General features: G+C 45.9%; 1 protein-coding gene and 1 long non-coding RNA gene across 3 annotated transcripts in view; one reads left to right on the forward strand and one right to left on the reverse strand.

The window, feature by feature from the left end:
- Positions 1–1707: 1707 nt before the first annotated feature.
- LOC144381876 (uncharacterized) lies at positions 1708–18105 on the reverse strand. Its single transcript, XR_013447971.1, has 3 exons — positions 18043–18105; positions 3121–3221; positions 1708–2318 (listed from the first exon to the last, which is right to left on the reverse strand). It is a non-coding gene; the product is annotated as an uncharacterized LOC144381876 (long non-coding RNA).
- Positions 17951–18247, forward strand: part of TSPAN2 (tetraspanin 2) — a 55299-nt gene continuing 55002 nt past the window's right edge. For both annotated transcript variants that reach the window (XM_036101606.2, XM_036101607.2), the window contains exon 1: positions 17951–18072. In XM_036101606.2, coding sequence (XP_035957499.1) covers positions 18004–18072 — 69 coding nt within the window. In that variant the 5' untranslated portion in view covers positions 17951–18003. The remainder of the gene's footprint in view (positions 18073–18247) is intronic.

Here is an 18247-nt window from a genome sequence, read left to right on the forward strand (position 1 = left end):
AATTTATTGAACTTTAATTATTTACAATAGCCAAATTATGGAAACAGCCCAAGTGTCCATTGACTGATGAATGGATAAAGGAGATGTGGTGTATATACACAGTGGACTATTACTCAACCGTAAAAAAAAGGGGGGGGGAATGAAATCTTGCCATTTCCAATGACATGGATGGAGCTAGAAAGTATTATGCTAAGTGAAACAAGTCAGTCAGAGAAAGACAAATACCATATGATTTCACTCATATGTGGAATTTAAGAAACAAAACAAATAATCATAGGGAAAGAAGAGAGAGAGAGAGACAAATCAAGAAGCCGACTCTTAACTACAGAGAACACACTGAGGGTTATCAGAGGGGAGGAGGGTGGGGATGTGTGAAATAGGTGATGGGGATTAAGGAGGGCACTTGCTGTGATAAACACCAAGTGTCATATGGAAGTGTTGAATCACTATATTGTACACCTGAAACTAATATAATACTGTATGTTAGCTATACTGGAATTAAAATAAAATAAAAATTTATTGAATTTTGTCTTATGGTCTATCCTGGAGAATGTACTCTGTGCACCTGAGAACATGTATTCTGCTTTAGTTAGGTGCAGTGCTCTATAGATGTCTGTTAGATCATGTTGATCTATAGTCTTGTTCAAGTCTTGTTCAAATCTTTCTCAAATGTCACTTTCTTAATGAGATATACCCTGACCTACTCCATTTAAGTTGAAAATTACCGCACCATCCCCACCATCATGCTCAATTTTCCTTACCTTCCTCTCTATCTCCCTTATATTACATTTATTTCTTACTGTCCATCCCCTCCCAGAAGAATGTAAGCCACCACAAGAACTGGCATTTTTATCTTTTTGTTTACTGCTATAGCTTGGACACCTAAAACAGGACCAAGTGCCAAGTAGGGTTGAATGAATTTTTATTGAATAAATGAACAAATACCTACATCTTTTCCAATTCCCTATATTAACAAACTTTGTAATTTTTACCAATTAAACAGATAATTGTTAACTCACTGTTGTCTTAATTTATTTTTCCTTGGTAACTAAAGAAGTTGAATATCTCTTCATGTGTATATTAGCCATATAAATTTCTTTTTCTGTGAAACCCCTATTCCTGTGACTTACCTATTTTTCTCTTGAGTTGTTTGTTCTCTCTTTATTGAATGGTAGGAATTATACATATATAGTCTTGAAATTAATCTCTTGCAAATTACACGCACACTGAGTATCTGCTCCCAGTATGCAACTTATCTTTAAGATGTCTAATAAACAGAAATTCTTTATTTTAATCTAATCAATGTTGTGGTAAATTCTTTTCATGTCTTGTTTAAGAATTCTTCTCACACCACAGCATCAGTGTTGGGGGCCAGTCCTTTCAAAATCTTTCCTTTTAATTAAAAGCTTACTTGATTGCCCACACTGGGTTCCATGCATGAAATCCAAGGTATTACAAAGGATCTCGGGCCCCTCCAAAGAGTCAAGCCCACCCACCCCCAAACCCAGGCCCCCCCTCTCTCCTTCAGCATCATCACCTTCTCCCCTCTAGCAACGTGAGGAGAGACAACACCATTAATCACTCACTGAGAGCTGCCAGGTGGGCAAGAGGTGGGGGAAAGTGGGAAAGAGCCCAAGGGAAGGGCTGCAGTTTAGAAATACCAACCAGCGGGAGGACCCCTCCCTCTTGCCAGAGGAACGGGGCAAGTCCCAACACAGGATTCTAAGGGGCACTTAGGGATTTGAAATGTAGCAAAAAAGTTGATAATAAGGGAGTGTGGGGGTAATGCACTAAGGAGAGCTCAGGCTAAAGCAGGTGAGGCTGTGCTTTTATTTTTTTTTTTTTTTTAAAGATTTTATTTATTTATTTGAGAGAGAGAATGAGACAGAGAGAGCATGAGAGGGTCAGAGGGAGAAGCAGACTCCCTGCCGAGCAGGGAGCCCGATGTGGGACTCGATCCCGGGACTCCAGGATCATGACCTGAGCCGAAGGCAGTCGCTCAACCAACTGAGCCACCCAGGCGCCCGAGGCTGTGCTTTTAAAGAAAGAGATACCTTTCTGTATACCCTATCTGCCATTGAGGCAGGGGACAGTTGGGGTGACCTCTGCACCTCTAAGAGCACCAGCGTTGGGCTGATCTGCACATGGGCACAGGTTCCTGGAAATGAGTGGACATCCAGGGAAGGGGAAGGAGAGGGGATGGGGTTGTTTGAATCCAAAGGCTATCAGTACTGTTCAGACCCTGCCATAGTCACTGACCGATCACAGGCTTCCAGAGGCCTCCTCAACTTCACACCTGAGGATAAAAGTCCTTTTTCCTGTGTGGAGGAGAAAAGGAGACATTTCAAAACATAAACACCTGAAAATGCCCCTGCCCATCTTCCTAAGCTTAGCCGGGCTCTCCATGTGTAACCTGCAGGGATTCCTGAGATGCCCACGACCGAGGAGTCACTAAATCTTATTTGAAGTGTTCAGACTTCACCTCCAGTGAATATTTGGCTTTGACCCTGTCTATCTTCTCTGCCGAGAAGGGAAGCAATAACCAGTCACTGCCAGAGCTTGGGCTGTGGGTAAACCTCCTGCCTTAGCTCATCCTCCTCTATCCCACCCGCCCCAGCAGCCCAGAGAGACAGCCTCGTGCTGAGCACCGGACTGAGAGCTGCAGAGCCAGATCCTGCTCGAACTAGTCCCTCTCATCTGTATAAAGAAGTTTTGAAATGAAACACAAGCCAAAAAAATTGAAAGGCCATCAGGCAGAGAATGAAGTCCAGGCCTGATCTTTATCCTCTACCACCTGTCACAGAAAAGTATGAAGTGGGCTTCTGTGCCCTGCAAAATGCCTTGAGGCACCCAGAGGGAGCTCCCTCAGCTCAGAGCCGATCTCCCGGCCCCACAGACATCACTAGACCTGTGAGAGGGGGATTTTCCCCTCCAGGTTTCCCTGCTGCTCACCAGCCCATGGCCATTTCAGGAAATGGGGTCCCTCGAGTGGACAGGACACATGTAGGTTTAGCTCTGCCGGGTAACTCGGCAAGAAAGGGAGCCCCACACCCAAATTGTTCACCATGAGTTGAATCCTGGAGGCCCAGCTCGAGACCCTGCACACACAGCGAGGCTTACCGGGAGCATCTGAAGGGTGGGAGTGGGAGACAGGGGCACGTGTCCTATCTTCAAGGATCTCCCAGTCCAAGGAAGACATCATGGGTGACAAGTCTCCTAATCTAAAAGGTGGAGGCAAAGTCCCCGCTGTCAGGAAAGGAGGTTCCTCCAGAAAGTTCCCAAGCCCCTAGAGGTCCCTGATGGGGCAGATGAGAACAGAGTTGCCAGATTTAGCAAATAAAGATACAGGGCATCCAGTTAAACTTCAATTTCAGATAAATAAGGAATTTTTTTTGGTATGTAATATATAGGCCATACTTAAACTAAAAAAAAAAAAAAAAAAAAAAGATTCCTTGCCTATTTGAAATTTATATTTAACCAGATGTCTCGTATTTTATCTGGCAACCCTAGAAAAGAGCAAAATCACAAGCCCCAGACCTCGGTCTATGTATGAGGCAACATGCGAGTAAATGAAAATTCAAGTCACGGAGTCGTAATGCTGTGGGTCTGTGGGCGGTGGGGGGACACCTCAGACTCTGTCCCATCACTGCAGGGGGCTGCTGGCTGCATCCCTGTGTGGTAGGCAACTTGGGACCCCAAGAGAGAAGTCCAGGGGCTTGGCAGCCATCTGCGTCCTCTCAAGCCAGGGCTGAGGCCAAGCACGCTGGGAGAGAGAAGATCATGGGCGGGCCCTGGGGGAAGGCAAGCCAAGATCTGGGGGAATGCAGATGGGTGCCCAAGGGACAGTGTGTGCTTTCAAAATGAAGAATGATGGGAAGTCTTCTTGATTGCCAGGAAAGAAACCTCCATGAGAACGCTGCTATTGGGGTGCTCATAGCACGGGAATCTGAGAGTGGGGGAAACTGGAAAACAGGAAACGGGAATGATCCAGAGCTGAAGCCACAGACTCTGAAGGTCTGAGCTCCCAGCGACGCTGGGGGACCCACGCTCTAGGAGCCCGGCACCAGGAAGCCCCCCTGGACAGTTTTCCCCCCCATACCCACGGACCCTAGCACCCACCGTGTGAAGCAGAAAAGCAGTTCCCCAAGTCCAGAACTATTCTGAAATGTCTAACCATGCTTCTCCATCAGATCAGTGAACTCAGAGTGCCTCCATCTAAGGAGGTCAGGGGTCTCATCTTGTAAGAGGGGACCAAGACACAACCTTCAGAGAGGCAGAGGTAGTTTCAGCCACCTCAGTTCCCAGGGGCCCGAGGCCTGAGAATCACCAACACTAACGAGTTAACAGACCAGATGCTGATGTCCAGGGAGCTGCCTGGCACTCACCTTGCCCCAGCCCAGCCTTCCTCTTCCTCTCCTCTTCCTTGGTTTTGGACACCAGGCCCCGGTTCCTGGTGCACTCCCATGAGGAGAGCTGAGAATGTCTCCCAGAACATCCCGGAGGCTCTCATCACCTCCAAGAGTCCCACCCAGGGCTGCCTCCTTTGAGGAGCTTTGAGAAGGATCACAATGATCACTGCTATTATTACTATTTACCAATCACTAACTGTATACCAGGCAATGTTAAGAACTTTATACCCTGCCTTGTGGAATGCACAACCCGTGAAATGGGCACCATCAACGCTGTTTTACAGATGAGGACCTGACAGCCACAGGCGTCTACCAATCTAGACAGTTAACACTCAGGGGTAGAGGAGACCAGTGAGACAAAAATCTCAGATTTTGGAATTGATCATCAGGGTTAAACCCCCTGTTCTTGGGAGAACAGTATCAGAACAGAAGATGCTAAGAGCAGGCTCCAAGTCCTTACAGCACCGCTCTTCGCCAGCAGGGGGCGCCAATGTCTGTGAAAAGCTACTTGCCACAGAAAATGTAGACACCGTTGATGCAGAGGAATACAGATACCAGAGGGAAGAAGGGGAGATGATCCCTTGATCCCCATGGGCTCCGGGAAGGAAAATCAAAACAAGGCTGGCCCAGATTTAGAGAGAGCTATATTCCGGCTTATTGAGCCTTCTTATCAGCTCCCCGACAGCTCACCAAATGCTGCGTGGAGAAGACCAGCCTTGCCTTAGGGGCCCCTCTGGTTTCTCTGTCCTGCCAGCCCCTCGAGATGTCCACATCCTCTGTGGTTTCTCTTTCCCTCGGTGGAGTCTCCGCTCACTCAGATCAAGGGCACACCTGTGCTCAGACCAGGCAAATGCCCCCAGGGAAGAAAATGAGTGGGGATCACCTGGCCTAGGAAAGGCTCTTCCTTCTCTAGCTTAGTTGCTTCCTACTCATTGCTTCCAAGGCTCTCCATTGTCTTTATACTTTGAACAATGTATCCAGTTTTCCCCTAGGTACTGTCTTACTGCAACAGTTGCGGAGACCTATTGCAACTCTGTATCTTACCCAGAAGCAGATGTCCAAGTTCCCTCTCTCAGCTTCTGCTTCCTCGATTGTGAAATGATGATGACAGTGTGAACTTCAAATGAACAGAGGCATGGCAGTCAGCCAACACAGTGCCCGGAGCATAGCGGGCACTTAGCAGAGTCTGACCTGTGATCAGCCACCTAAGGGATTTGCAGGGGGAGGCCCTATGGGTCCTGCTGAAGAGCACTGGACTTGGAGTCTGTGCGTTTGGATTTGAATCCCAGCTCCCCAATTTGCAAGTTGTGTGACCTTGAATAAGTTGCCTGACCTCTCCTAGCTTCGGTTTTCTCCTCAAAGGAGGAAAACTCATGTCCATCTCAAAGTCTTGTGTACCTTAAATGAGATGCCGTATGTGAAGCCCTCAGCAATTTGCGTGCCTGGCTCTCAGTGGGTATTCGGCGGTAACTAGTAGTATATCTTCTCTCACTTACTAGATGAAGAGCAGGTGGATTAAGGCATCATAGCATTTGGAGAGCGCCTAGAAAAGACTAAATGTTATAATGGCTATCAGAAAGATATAAAGCAATGATAAATATTTCTCACATTTTATATCCACTTAGTAATTTTCCCAAGTGCTTTGACATTATCTCTTCATGTTCTCATAACCACCAGGTATTAGGCAGTAGAAAAAATATTACCCCCATTTTAAAGATGAGGAAACTAAGCTTCAATGAGATTAACTGAATTAGCTACTCAGGCACAAAACCAGAATAAGAATTAGTCTTCACACCCCTAGTTGCTGCCTTCAAGGATCTAATAATCCTACCATGAAATGGGGCTCTGTAGGAGAATATAATCAGGTGGCATAAGGTGAACATTAGGCAGGGGTGATCAAAGGTTAAAGAGAGGAGAGCTGCAGGAAAGCTTGCTAGCCTCCATTGTGTTTGTGGGTTTGATTTGAACTCCAGCCGTCACCGCCCAGGGCAGGCCAGAGCCCTAAAGAGAACAGACGAAGCCCAGAAATCCTGATAAGATAGAGACTGGGAGTGAGTTCATATCTCAGGTGGTCTGGCAAGGTCTGATTGCACGTTTTTTCTGTATTCATTCAGCAAAAATGTTTTGGACTCTTACCCCCTAGCAGGTGCTGTGTTAGACCCTAGAACACAGTCAGGAACAAAAACACAGTTCCTGTCCTCAAGGAGCTTATGGTCGGTCTAGTGAAGGAGACAAACAATGATCAAATAAGCCACACACAGATACAGGATTGCAAAATACATGTTATGATGAGAAAGTACCAGGTGTGTTAAGAGAGCCCCTAGCCAACAAACCTGGGCAAGGGTTGGGAAGGGCACAAGAAGGCCAACTCCGAGAGCCCCACAGGCAGAAGGCAGCACGGGTGAATCCCCACACGAGAGTGCATGGGACTCACAATGAAGGACAGAAGGCCAGGGAGGTCGAAGAGAGACTGATCACCCAGGAGCTGGGGCGGGGAGGCCCCCAGGGCCCATGTGGCCTGGGCCTTCAGGCTGCTCTGGGAGCTGGGTCTTGCTCTAAAAGAAATGTGAAGCCGCCAAAGCCGTAAGCAGTGTGGGAGCTACAAGAGACAGAGAAAAAGGAGCAGAGGGTGGCCTTTTTGGGGTTCTTTGATCATAAACAACAGCAACAGAGTCTGGCTTACTTCAGAAAAAGCTAATTTATTGGAAGCAGATGTTGTGACATCAAAGGAAAGGCTAAACAACAGGGTCTTGAGAAGGACAGGAACAAAGGAAATGCCACAGATCCCAGAAGTGGGGATTATAGACAGTCACCATCATCCCCAAGAAGCTGCCTGACCACTTTCCAGTCCTTGTACGTGTCTCTCGGACTCTGATTCCCCAGAGACAGACCCTGACAGCTCGGTTGGGTCACATGCTCACTTCTTGGCCACAAGACAACACACCTACACTGACAGACTCTCAGTAAGACAGCTTCCAAGGGGAAGAGTGTTCCCCCAACGGAAAATCACAGAGAAATTGGGGAGATGTTCCCAAAGAAGTGGGAAGGGATTTGGACCAAAAAAAAAAAAAAAAAAAAAAAAAATCAGGCATTTACTACAGCGTCTGAAAAAAAGGCTAGAGGATCATTAAGGACAAACTGAATTTACCTGTGGTTTTGCCTAAGAAACAAATCCGGCAGCATCATGTCAAGGGGTGGGCCATAGGGGAGGTTTAGGAGATGGAAAGTAGAGAAAGGAGGTACCAGATGGCACCTCATATCAGGTTACATGCCACATAACCCTCCCCAGGCCTCATTCTCTGACTCATCCATAGCATTCAGAGAGATAAGGTAACCAACCACTAAATAAATAAGCCACCAAGCTATGGAGAGGTGGCAGAGGAAACTGAAAAGGAATTTATTTATTCCACCAATAATTACATATAAACATGTCCATCTAAAGAAGAAGGCTGGGGACGCCTGGGTGGTTCAGTCGGTTAAGCGTCTGCCTTCGGCTCAGGTCGTGATCCCAGGGTCCTGGGATCGAGTCCCGCATCGGGCTCCCTGCTCCGCGGGGAGCCTGCTTCTCCCTCTGCCTCTGTCTCTCTCTCTCTCTGTCTCTCATGAATAAATAAATAAAATCTTTAAAAAAAAAAAAAAAAAAAAAAAAAATAAAGAAGAAGGCTGACTCTGAAGTGTCCCCCTGCTTTGGAAGGATGAAGGAAGGGATAAGCATTACCCATCCATGAGATTCCGGATGTCAGAACAAAAAGCCAGGAAAATGAGCTGACAGACTCTAGGCAGGAAGCACCCAGAGACAGGCCAGAGCCACTTCTCCTGCTCCTGAAGACCTATCACGTTAGAATAGCACTGTAGTTTCCTTCCCGAACAGGCAACTTCCCTCACCATATGCTAATTCAATGCTTAATTTCTCACAGGAAGAACATTTCATTGTGGGTTGCAGTATCTTAAGAAATCCACAATGCTTCAAAGAAAGTAGACATTGCAAAAGAACTAAAGATAAAAAGGGCACAGGCTTGGACATTAGGGTGGGACAGAAAGCCTTTGCTTGCCCCCTTGCTATTTTGTTTCACTGGAATAGAGCTCAAGATTCTTTGTGCAATTTCAAGGCATCAGCCTGACAGTTTCAGAAGGTCTTATTGCTCCCCCCACCCCCACCCCAACACACTCTTTTCACGGAAGACTTCTTTCATGGCAATGAGATGAAAACTTTTTGGTGCAAAAAGAATGGCATTGATTCTAAGGAGAAAGCTCAGAGATGAAACTGACATGCAATGTGTCAAATCTTCAAAACACCACTGCCAAAACCAAGAGATGTCTATTTGCAGAAAGGCAGTGGGGAAAATTGCGGCCACTTCCAATGGCACATGTTGCTTCCACGTGAGGCAAGCTGATGAATTTACAATAAGACCTTGAGCAAATATAGGAACGTGGGAAGGAAAAGTAGTGCGTGTTCCTTAAAGAGGAAACTCTTACTACTAATGCGTTACAATAGTTTCCTTACTGGTCTCTCCAACCTAGATCACTTTTTCCACTTTACTCCACTTTACACCAGCTCCCAGATTGATCTTTCTACCCAAGCACCACCCTAAACACTAGTGTGCCTACCCTCCTAAATCATTCTAAACTTAGCCCACTTTCCCTGAAATTTTCCTTGATGATCTTTGTCATATCTGTGCACCACCCAAATTATTACTTTGTGAATTTTATTAAATTGCCTCATTTTCTTTACTTTCCTTCATTGTAAGCAATATTATCATTATTGTTTAAATATTTCCAATGTACATTAATATAAATGCCTAACTGATAAACTCTAAAGTGTCCATCATATGCCACCAAAAACCATCCCCTAGTGGCACCACACTGTCCCTGGTTCCCACTCAGTGCCCTTCATTCATACACCCTGCACTCTGGCCAAAGCGGACAATTCACCGTTCCCCCCGCCCCCCCCACACACACACATACGCACACACACCACTCCCTCCAACGTTTGTCCCACCACCCAACTCTGCCTCTCAAATCACACTAATCATTCAAGACCCTCCACTGCCGCCCCTTCCTGAGGTTTTCCCAGAGTCTCACAGCCTGAAGGAATCTTGTCTCCCTGAGCTCTCACTGCACTTGGAGCACCTGGGACTTCTCACTTAGGACTCTCAGTTGGCCTCTTCGAAGTGCGAGGTTTTGGTAGATGCCTTTTCTTTCAGAATATCTGCAGGCTTGCTGAGACCAGAGGTCATATCTGGTTATTTTGCATAGGGTCCTGCTCAGTGCACGCATGCTGAATGAATGCGTCCTCGCTGTCCAGTGCTCTTTTTGGCAAAACACAAATCTGCTCAAATATCGTTCTCCTGCTCCCCACAAAATAAAGTTTCAATAACTTAGCAGACATAAAGAGACAGGGTACTTCATGATTTGGCTTGAGTTCAGGGGAAAGCAATCTCTTCCCTCTCCTTTCACCCTGGTGGGTGAGACTGACCCTCTATCTTTCCAGTTTGTCAGTGTATTTTTAGCCTTTTTTTTATAAAGTCAAGGTGATAGGGGATGCCCTTGCCTAGTAGACTAGATTTCATTTCATCCCTTTGCAAGTCCTACACAGACAGAATGATGGTTATTTTTATGTGTCAACCAGATCAGAGACACGGTGCCTAAACATTTGGCCAAACATCATTCTGAATGTGTCTGTGAGGGTGTTTCTGGACAAGATTCACAGTTGAGTGAATGTTGGTAGACTGAGTAAAAGCAGATTATTCCCCAATGTGGGTGGGCCTCATCCAAGCAGCTGAAGATCTGAATAGAACAAAAGGGTTGAGTAAGAGAGACCTCCTCCCATCTGACTGCCATAAGCTGAGATATTGGTCTTTTTCTGCCTCCAGATTTCAACTGAAAAATCAGCTCTGTTTCAATCTTAAGCCTACCAGCTTTTGGACTGGAAGCAGAATACAGATCTTGGGACTTCTCAACCTCCCCAATCATGTGAGCCAATCCCTTATAATATATATTCACATACATCGCTTTGGTTCTGTTTCTCTAAAGAACACTACAAATACAGACAAACATACACCTTGGTTTAGAATGTAAAGGTCCTTAAGATTTTGTTCTCAGTCTTTGGGGCCTCTGTCAAAACTTAAAAAACAACAGGAAAAGTCACACAAAATTATGTCAGTTTATTACTCTGTAATTTTGTAAGGTTTTTCCTAATCCAGGTGATGAAAATGGGGATCATCGCTGAGATACAATAAATATTCAGGCTTGGACCTTGAATGGGTTATGTTCTCTCCCTTCCCAACCTCCTATAAAAGTGAAAACAAAAGTGAGCAGATTATTCCCCTGGGGCCCTATGGAAACAATCAATTATCCTTTGTGTTTGTTCCCTCACCTGTTTCCTGGTCCCTTCTCTTGCTTCCCACATGTCTGCACGAGCAGGTGTGCGCTCCTTCCTCTCATCAGCAAACACAGAAGCAAGACAAGGATGAAAGGGAGAGGGGCGCCTGGGTGGCTCAGTCGTTAAGCGTCTGCCTTCGGCTCAGGTCATAATCCCAGGGTCCTGAGATCGAGCCCCACGTCGGGCTCCCTGCTCTCCCTGCTAGGCAGGAATCCTGCTTCTCCCTCTGCCTCTTCCCTCTGCTCATGCTCTCTCTCTCTCTCAAATAAATAAATATATAAAATCTTAAAAAAAAAAAAAAAGTTATGATAGCAGGCACACCAGTCTTCTTTTTCCAGCAGTAGAGCAGACTTGATATCCCAAACTACTTTCCCCATTGAAACTAAAACACTGGATAAAATACATCAGCATCTTTTTAAAAACACGTTGCTTAGCTAGCACAAAGGAAAAAGAATCTACAGAGGCCAAAGTGAAGTGAAAGCAAGAATCCTGGGAAGTAAAGGCGCCAAGGCCACCTCCGGGCCCCGAGTTTCTGTTTCAACAGCTGCAAAGTCTTGCAATTCATCAAGTAAAGAGTGAAATCCCACTAAGGTCAAGAGTCTTTTAGGAAACCCTACCCAAACCTCGTGTCCCCTCCCAAGGGCTATGCTCTCAAGGTAGGAATAGAGAGGAAATAAACCCATCGTAAGAAAGGGAGCAAGAAGGAAATGGACATGTTATGATCTTGAGGTCTGGGGGGTTTCGGGTGGAATCTTGTAAAGCCAGTCTTGAAATGGGTTTGCTGTCTGAAATAATACTCTGTGGTGGTCCCTTGAGATGACTGATCTGCAAAAGTCCAAGTAAATCCTCTCCGGGGAAACAAAACCTCAACTCAGGACACAAAGCATTTCCACAATTTTCCAAGGAAAATGAGCAGCTTACAGCAAGAAAAGAGAAAGGAATCACACAATTCACAAGGAAACAAGATACTAAAATTAACAGGCAGAAAGTTCCACAGGCAGCAAAATCAGATCGCAGAGAGCTCAAGGGTTGAGATTAAGCAATCTAGAAAGCTGGCTTTTCCTACAACACGGTCTTTGCCTGTTTTCTCCGGTCTCCAAATGTAGACCTCCATCAGTTTCCGTCTCTCCATGCCTTTCTATTTCTCCCCGAGACTCTGCTCTTGTTTCTTCTTCAACCTGTCTTTCTCCACAGGCACCTTCCCAAAGCACTAAGAACATGTCCAGATCTTTCCATTGAGGAAGGAAGGAAAGAAAAGAAAACTTGCTCCCCCCCTTCTTGCTCTACCCCTCCCATAGCTTGGCTTCCCGAAGAGTGGCTACAGTGACTCCCCCACTATTCATTCACCCCTAAACTGCAGGCTGGCTTCCACCCCTACCCCAACTCTTCTGAAGTAGTCCTCACCCCAGAGTCCTGAATGACCAGAGCACCAAATCCAGTCAACTCTTATCTCACTTGTTCCTGCTGAGGTTCGTGCACTGTGGCTATTCCTCCCATTCAGAAACTTCTTCCTCCCCCCACCCCACCCCCCTATGACATTACTTTCTTCTGATTTTGCTCTTACCTCTCTGGTCATTTCCAGCCAGTCTCCTTTGAGTGTTATGTCTCCTCTGCCCACTTCTTAAAATGTAGTTATTGTGAAGTTTCCATTCTCCACACTTTTCACATCCTCCCTGGCCATATCATCCACTCTCATGGCTTAAAGCAGCCGTCCCATCTCTGGGGCACACATAATAACCTGGCAGCGTAAGAAATCTTTCCAGAGGGCACTCCAACATGAATAGTTTCAAGAGAATCCATTTCCAGATCCTCAACTGCCATGTGTATTTCTTCCTAGAGTCACTCTGCCTGAGAATATGCCTGGGATCAAGCCGTCTTCCTTCACGAGCTCCTTCTCACTCATCCTAAATCTGAGAAGGGTACATCTCTTCAGAGTTTACGGGAAAATCTCTGGGCCAGCAACTTGAAAAACTGCTGTCAGAGAAAACAGTCTGATGGTTGCCAGAGGGGAAGGGGTAAGGGATGGGCAAAATGGGCGAAGGGAAGTGTAGGGTGAAGGGTGAAGGGAGATACAGGCTTCCAGTTACGGAATGACTGAGTCACGGGCATGAAAGGCGCAGCATAAGGAATAGAGCCAATGCTATCGTGATAGCGTTGTATGGGGACAGATGGCAGCTACACTTGTGGTGTGCGCAGCGTACGTGTACAGACTTGTCAAATCACTATGCTGTACACCTGAAAACAATGTAATACCGTGTGTCAACTATACTTCAATTAAAAAAAAATTGCCGTAGACATTGAGACTACCTACAATGACTATAATACAGGGAATGACTATAATATGGGTAATAAATGCTCTTGTAAGTTAAAAGGATTCCAACTCTGCTTTCAATAAAATTGAAGAAAGACCAAATGGAGTGGTCAGCTTATTGATCATTTGATGATAGTTTTTGATGAGACATCCGCTTGTGAATTGGGGTTTATAATTCAGAAGGGGTTTAAAGAACTGATTGGCATTGCTATAACAACTTCTTCCATCCTCATCCACTTACTTATCTAAACAATGTTTCTCAGCATTAATATCAAAGCAATGAAAAATATTAAGGGAATTTATGCTGAGCCCTGTGTTTTTCTAGCAATAAGGAATATTCATCCATGGATATGTGAAGTAGTAGAAAAAAATCTCAGCCCCACCAAACTCATTAAGAGATGCAGCTCCAGTAATATTTTACTTTTATGTTTAATAATTATGTATTTCACCTATACTGTTATTTTAATCAGTAATCAATTGTGTACTAAGAATAATTTTAATGATAGCTCAAGCTAGAATAAATTAATTAACACTTAGAGCATTAAGGTCTTAGGAGGCAAAATTTCTTTTAATAAACATATAATATTCAGACAAGTATAAAAGGATGTTCAAGAAAAATATTTCAAGCATAAAAATTACTTTAGGATTACATTTCATGGAAAAGATGGAATGGAAATACAAGTTTAAGGAGAAAAAGAAAAGATGTCAAACTTTCACTCTGGTAAAGAGGCGTTTATTTATACATTTTTTTAAGTGGATAATGAATAGGTACAAATAGCAAATCATTATGTTGTACACCTGAAACTAATATAATGTTGTCTATCCATTGCACCTCAATAAAAAATTATTTTGAGTTAAGTTTCTCATCAATAAGAAATATTTAAAAATTGAGAGATCGCCATCTACAAGCCTTGATCAAAAATTTCCTGTTGTCATTTCGAGCACTAAACCTGATACATAAAAAGAAATGGATGATGGTAGGTAGCAGATCACACTGACACTAAGTTTCTCCTGGGTGCATTAAAATGAGGGATGTGACTTTTTTTTTTATGTCAATAATTAAAATACATTAGAAATGACATCTTTTGCAAACTTAAAAGTTAAAGAATTTTATATGTCAAATGAAAAATACATGAGGGTAAATACTGTACAATTCCATTTATATGATGTTACAGAACAGAGAAAATTAATCTATCATAAAAAAATCGGAACACTGGTTGCTTCTAGGGGGGATGGGGGCATAGACCAACTGTAAAAGGATCCAAGGGAACTTTCTGGGGTGATAGTAATGTTCTATGCCTTAACAGAGTTTGAGGTTAGAAAGGCAAAAGTGTCTGTCAAAAATCATCAAATGGTGTACTTAAGATGTCTACATTTCATTAAGGTAAGTTTTATCTCAAGAAAAAAAGAAAAACTATAAACAAACATATGAACTCTAGTTCATGTTATGCATGCAGAAGAATTCAGTGATGAAATGAATTGGTGTCAAAAATTTATTTGGAAATGTATAAAAAATAAGATAGATCGACAAATGGACAGATGTAGCTAAAGCAAAACGTTTATAGTAGAATCTAGGTGGCGTGTATATGTTGTTCACTGCTCAATTATTTCAACTCTTCTACATGTTTGAAAATATTCACAATAAAATATTGGGGAAAGTATACAAACAAGAATATATTTTTTCATAATTCTTTAAGGGACATGTGGGCAAAAGTTTGAAGCCCGTTGGTTTCTATCACCACCATTTGCTAATGAATCTCTAACCTAAACTTACAGCCCAAACCTCTCTCCAGACTCTCAATCATCTTTCCATCTGTCTCCTGGACCGCTCCATCTGGATTTCCCATCAGATCTAAAACTCAACAGATCCAAATATGAATTTATTGTCTTCCTGTGTCAGTTAGAAATACCATCAGCTACAAGTAACAGAATAGAACAAACAAAACGAGGGCGATTTTTCTTACATAACAAGAGATCTGGAGGTAGGTGGCTGCTGGTGTTGATTCAACAGCCTCAATGATCTCCTGGCTGGCAGGTCTACCATTCCCTTCCCTCACAGTCACAAAGTGTTCTACAGCCCCAGGCATCATGTCTGAGTTCAAGATAGGAAAAGGAGGAAGGGAGCAATGCCAGTGACAACTGAACTTTTATCAACACAGCTTCAGATTTTCCAGAAGCCTCCCAGCAGACTTCCCCATAAATCCCATTAATCAGAACTGTCGCCCTAGCTGCAAAGGAAGCCAGGAGGCAAGTACTTTATTTCCCTATCCTCTAAATTCAATGCAGTATTGGGTGATGGTGTAAACCCGCCTACAGTATCTGTAATATTCTCCGCCAAACCTGCTCCACCTCCTATACTCCCCATCTTACCCAAGTAAGGAGCCCCAGGAGTCATCCTTAGCTCTCTTTCTCCTCTGCTCCTCATATCTACTGTCTTTTTCTTTTCTCAGTCTTTGAATCTCTCTCACATCGGAGCTTCCATCCCACACCCGCTGCCACTGTCTTGGTTCAGGTTCTCATTTCTTCCCTGAACTGCTCTAACAGTCTCTTAGTCTTAAGTCTTAACTTCAAACCATCCTCCATCTGGCCCCAGGTTGACCATTCTAAAAATAGATAACTAACCATCTTATCCCCTGCCTGGATCTTGTCTGTGGCCTTGCATAACACCTAGTTTAAAGGCTAACTTCCTTAGTATGTCATGTAATGTAGTCTCCCAGTTTCCTTAATAACATACTCTTGAAAATGCGTCGTTAGAGTGCTCAGTCCTGTCAAGGATCAGCTCCCCTAAGACACAACTTCCTAGAGGGAGGAGCTGGGGAAGTCCATACTCAAAATCCAAACCTGTTGTGCTAGGCAGGCAGCCATCTGTCTTTAATACATTTGTGCTAAAACTGTAGTATGAAAGAACAATAGATTTACATGTTATGATAGGGGTTCTGTTTCCAGAGACTATAGAATATATCACTTCTAAATGCATTTTGTCTTGGAGACGTAAAGTTCAACAATATATTTAAAGTATAATATCATGTTGTTCATTCGGTTCAGAAATTTATTGAATGCCCACCATGTATCAGACACTAGGCTTTAGTTTTTTTCCTTTATAATAGAACAGAGATGACAGATCTAGAACAGCGTTCGACTGAAGCTATCCGCCTCTTTCTGCATACCTAATGACTTCCATCTTTTTCTCTATTGCACTATTTAAGACTTATTCTTATCACCAGAATCAGCAATTTCATTTTTCTGTCTTCTACTCATTTTCATAAATAAAATTCATTAGATATTCAAACAAATGTCTAAAAGCACAGATGGAGGCAAAGATGGCAAAGTGGTAGAAACTGGTTGATTGATAGAGTGCAATGTGATAATAGCTAAGCTTTATAGAGTACTTATTCTGTGCCAGGCATGGTTCTAGGCACTCTACAAATAGTAACTCCTTAATCTTCACAACTCTATGAAGTAGGTATTATGATCTCCATGTTGCAGATGAGGAAACTGAGGCCCAAGGGTAGTTTTGCACCTCTGTCAGCTGAAAGCTATGCCCAACACCCCCCAGCCTCACCTCCTGTCTGCTTCACTTGAGCTAACTACATTTCTCCTAGTTCGAGGGGGTGGTCTTTGGTCTCTCCAGCCCTGTGCTTTTTGCACATGCTGTTCCTTCTCTCTGGACTGCCTGTGGTCTGCGCTCATTCTTGGAGGCCAGGTGAGGCCCACTCTCCTCAGAAAAGTCTTCTCTGTCTAATGAGGTGAAGTCAGGCTGCACCTTGCCCAGCCTCCTCGCCCTGCTATATTTATGTGCTTACGGCTCTCTCTACCACCAGAGATGATGCTACCAGACCTGGCTCTCTCCTCATTCTTGAGTCCCTGGGGCTTGCTACTATGCCTGGCTTATAATAAGCACTTAAAGGTTTGCTGAATCGATGCATAAGATCCCTGGATTTTACACTTTCTCGTCGCCCCCATGCCGTCTGGCACCACATATTGCAGACACTTAGTCAATGGGAGCCGGAGCCTGGTTTCCCAGCCAGCAGCCTAACTTAATAAAACAGAGCAAAACAAAACCCGCCCCCTTTCCTCCCATCTCCACATCACAATAATCCCCGAGGATCTGAATTCCTTTCCAAGCCCTCCCATCAGTCGAATCCAGCGGGACCCGAGGGGTCTGACTGACTCCCCTCCGCTGGCTGGGCGGAGCAGGGTGGGGAGCTGCCGTCAGGGCGCAAGGCAGCCGCATCCCGCGCCTTCTGCCACTTCTTGCCTATTAAGGTTAAGAGTTCCCGGAGGAGCGCGGGAGGGACCGACGGAGGGTCCCCTAGAAGGGGCCCCGCGGCCTGTGCGCTCGTCCGGCGCCGGGGGAGCACAGCCCCGGGCCGGGTGCCCCGCGACGGGTGCTGCCAGCTTCAGGGCGACCCCAAGTCCTACTTTGCTCTTCTACCCGAGGCCACCTTCTTAGGTTTCCATAGCCACGGGGGCCGCGTCCTCATTCTCTACAGCCACCGCAGGCCTCAAATGAGTCTCTGCACAGGGCGCTGATTAAATGGGTCTCGGGTCCCCAGCGGACGCTCCTTCCCCGCAGATGCCCGCAGAAGTACCGAGGGCGCTGCGCCCGCGGGGCCCTGCAGCGGGTGGACTGACCCGCGTTACGGGGGCAGGGCGGGGGACGCGTCCTTCCGGCCGCCGGATCTCCGCCCCCTCTGCGCCCCCACCCCACGCCAGCCTCTCGGGGTCTCCCGGGGCCGGCTCCCGCCCCGCGCCCGGCCCGGGCCCCGCCCCGCCGCCCCGCCCCCCGGAGGCCCCGCCCACAGCCCCTCGCGCTCCGCCCCCTCCCCGCCGGCTCCCGCCGCTCCCGGCGCTCCGAGCGCGGGCCTGGGGACTCGGGATCCCGCCGCCGGGGCCGCAGCATGGGGCGCTTCCGCGGGGGCCTGCGGTGCATCAAGTACCTGCTGCTCGGCTTCAACCTGCTCTTCTGGGTGAGACCCGGAGCCGGGCAGGCCGGGCAGGGGAGGGCCGGGCGGGGGCGCGGGGCCGGGGTCCCCGGGGAGCTGGCCGCTGCGGCGTCCGAGCCGGGCTCCAGAAGGCTGGGTGTTCAAAAAGGCGGAGGTGAGGAGGAGGCAGACAAAGAGGGAGGGGAGAGATAGCGGGAGG

This window comes from Halichoerus grypus, chromosome 5, assembly GCF_964656455.1.
Source record: "Halichoerus grypus chromosome 5, mHalGry1.hap1.1, whole genome shotgun sequence".
NCBI classification, from domain to species: domain Eukaryota; kingdom Metazoa; phylum Chordata; class Mammalia; order Carnivora; family Phocidae; genus Halichoerus; species Halichoerus grypus.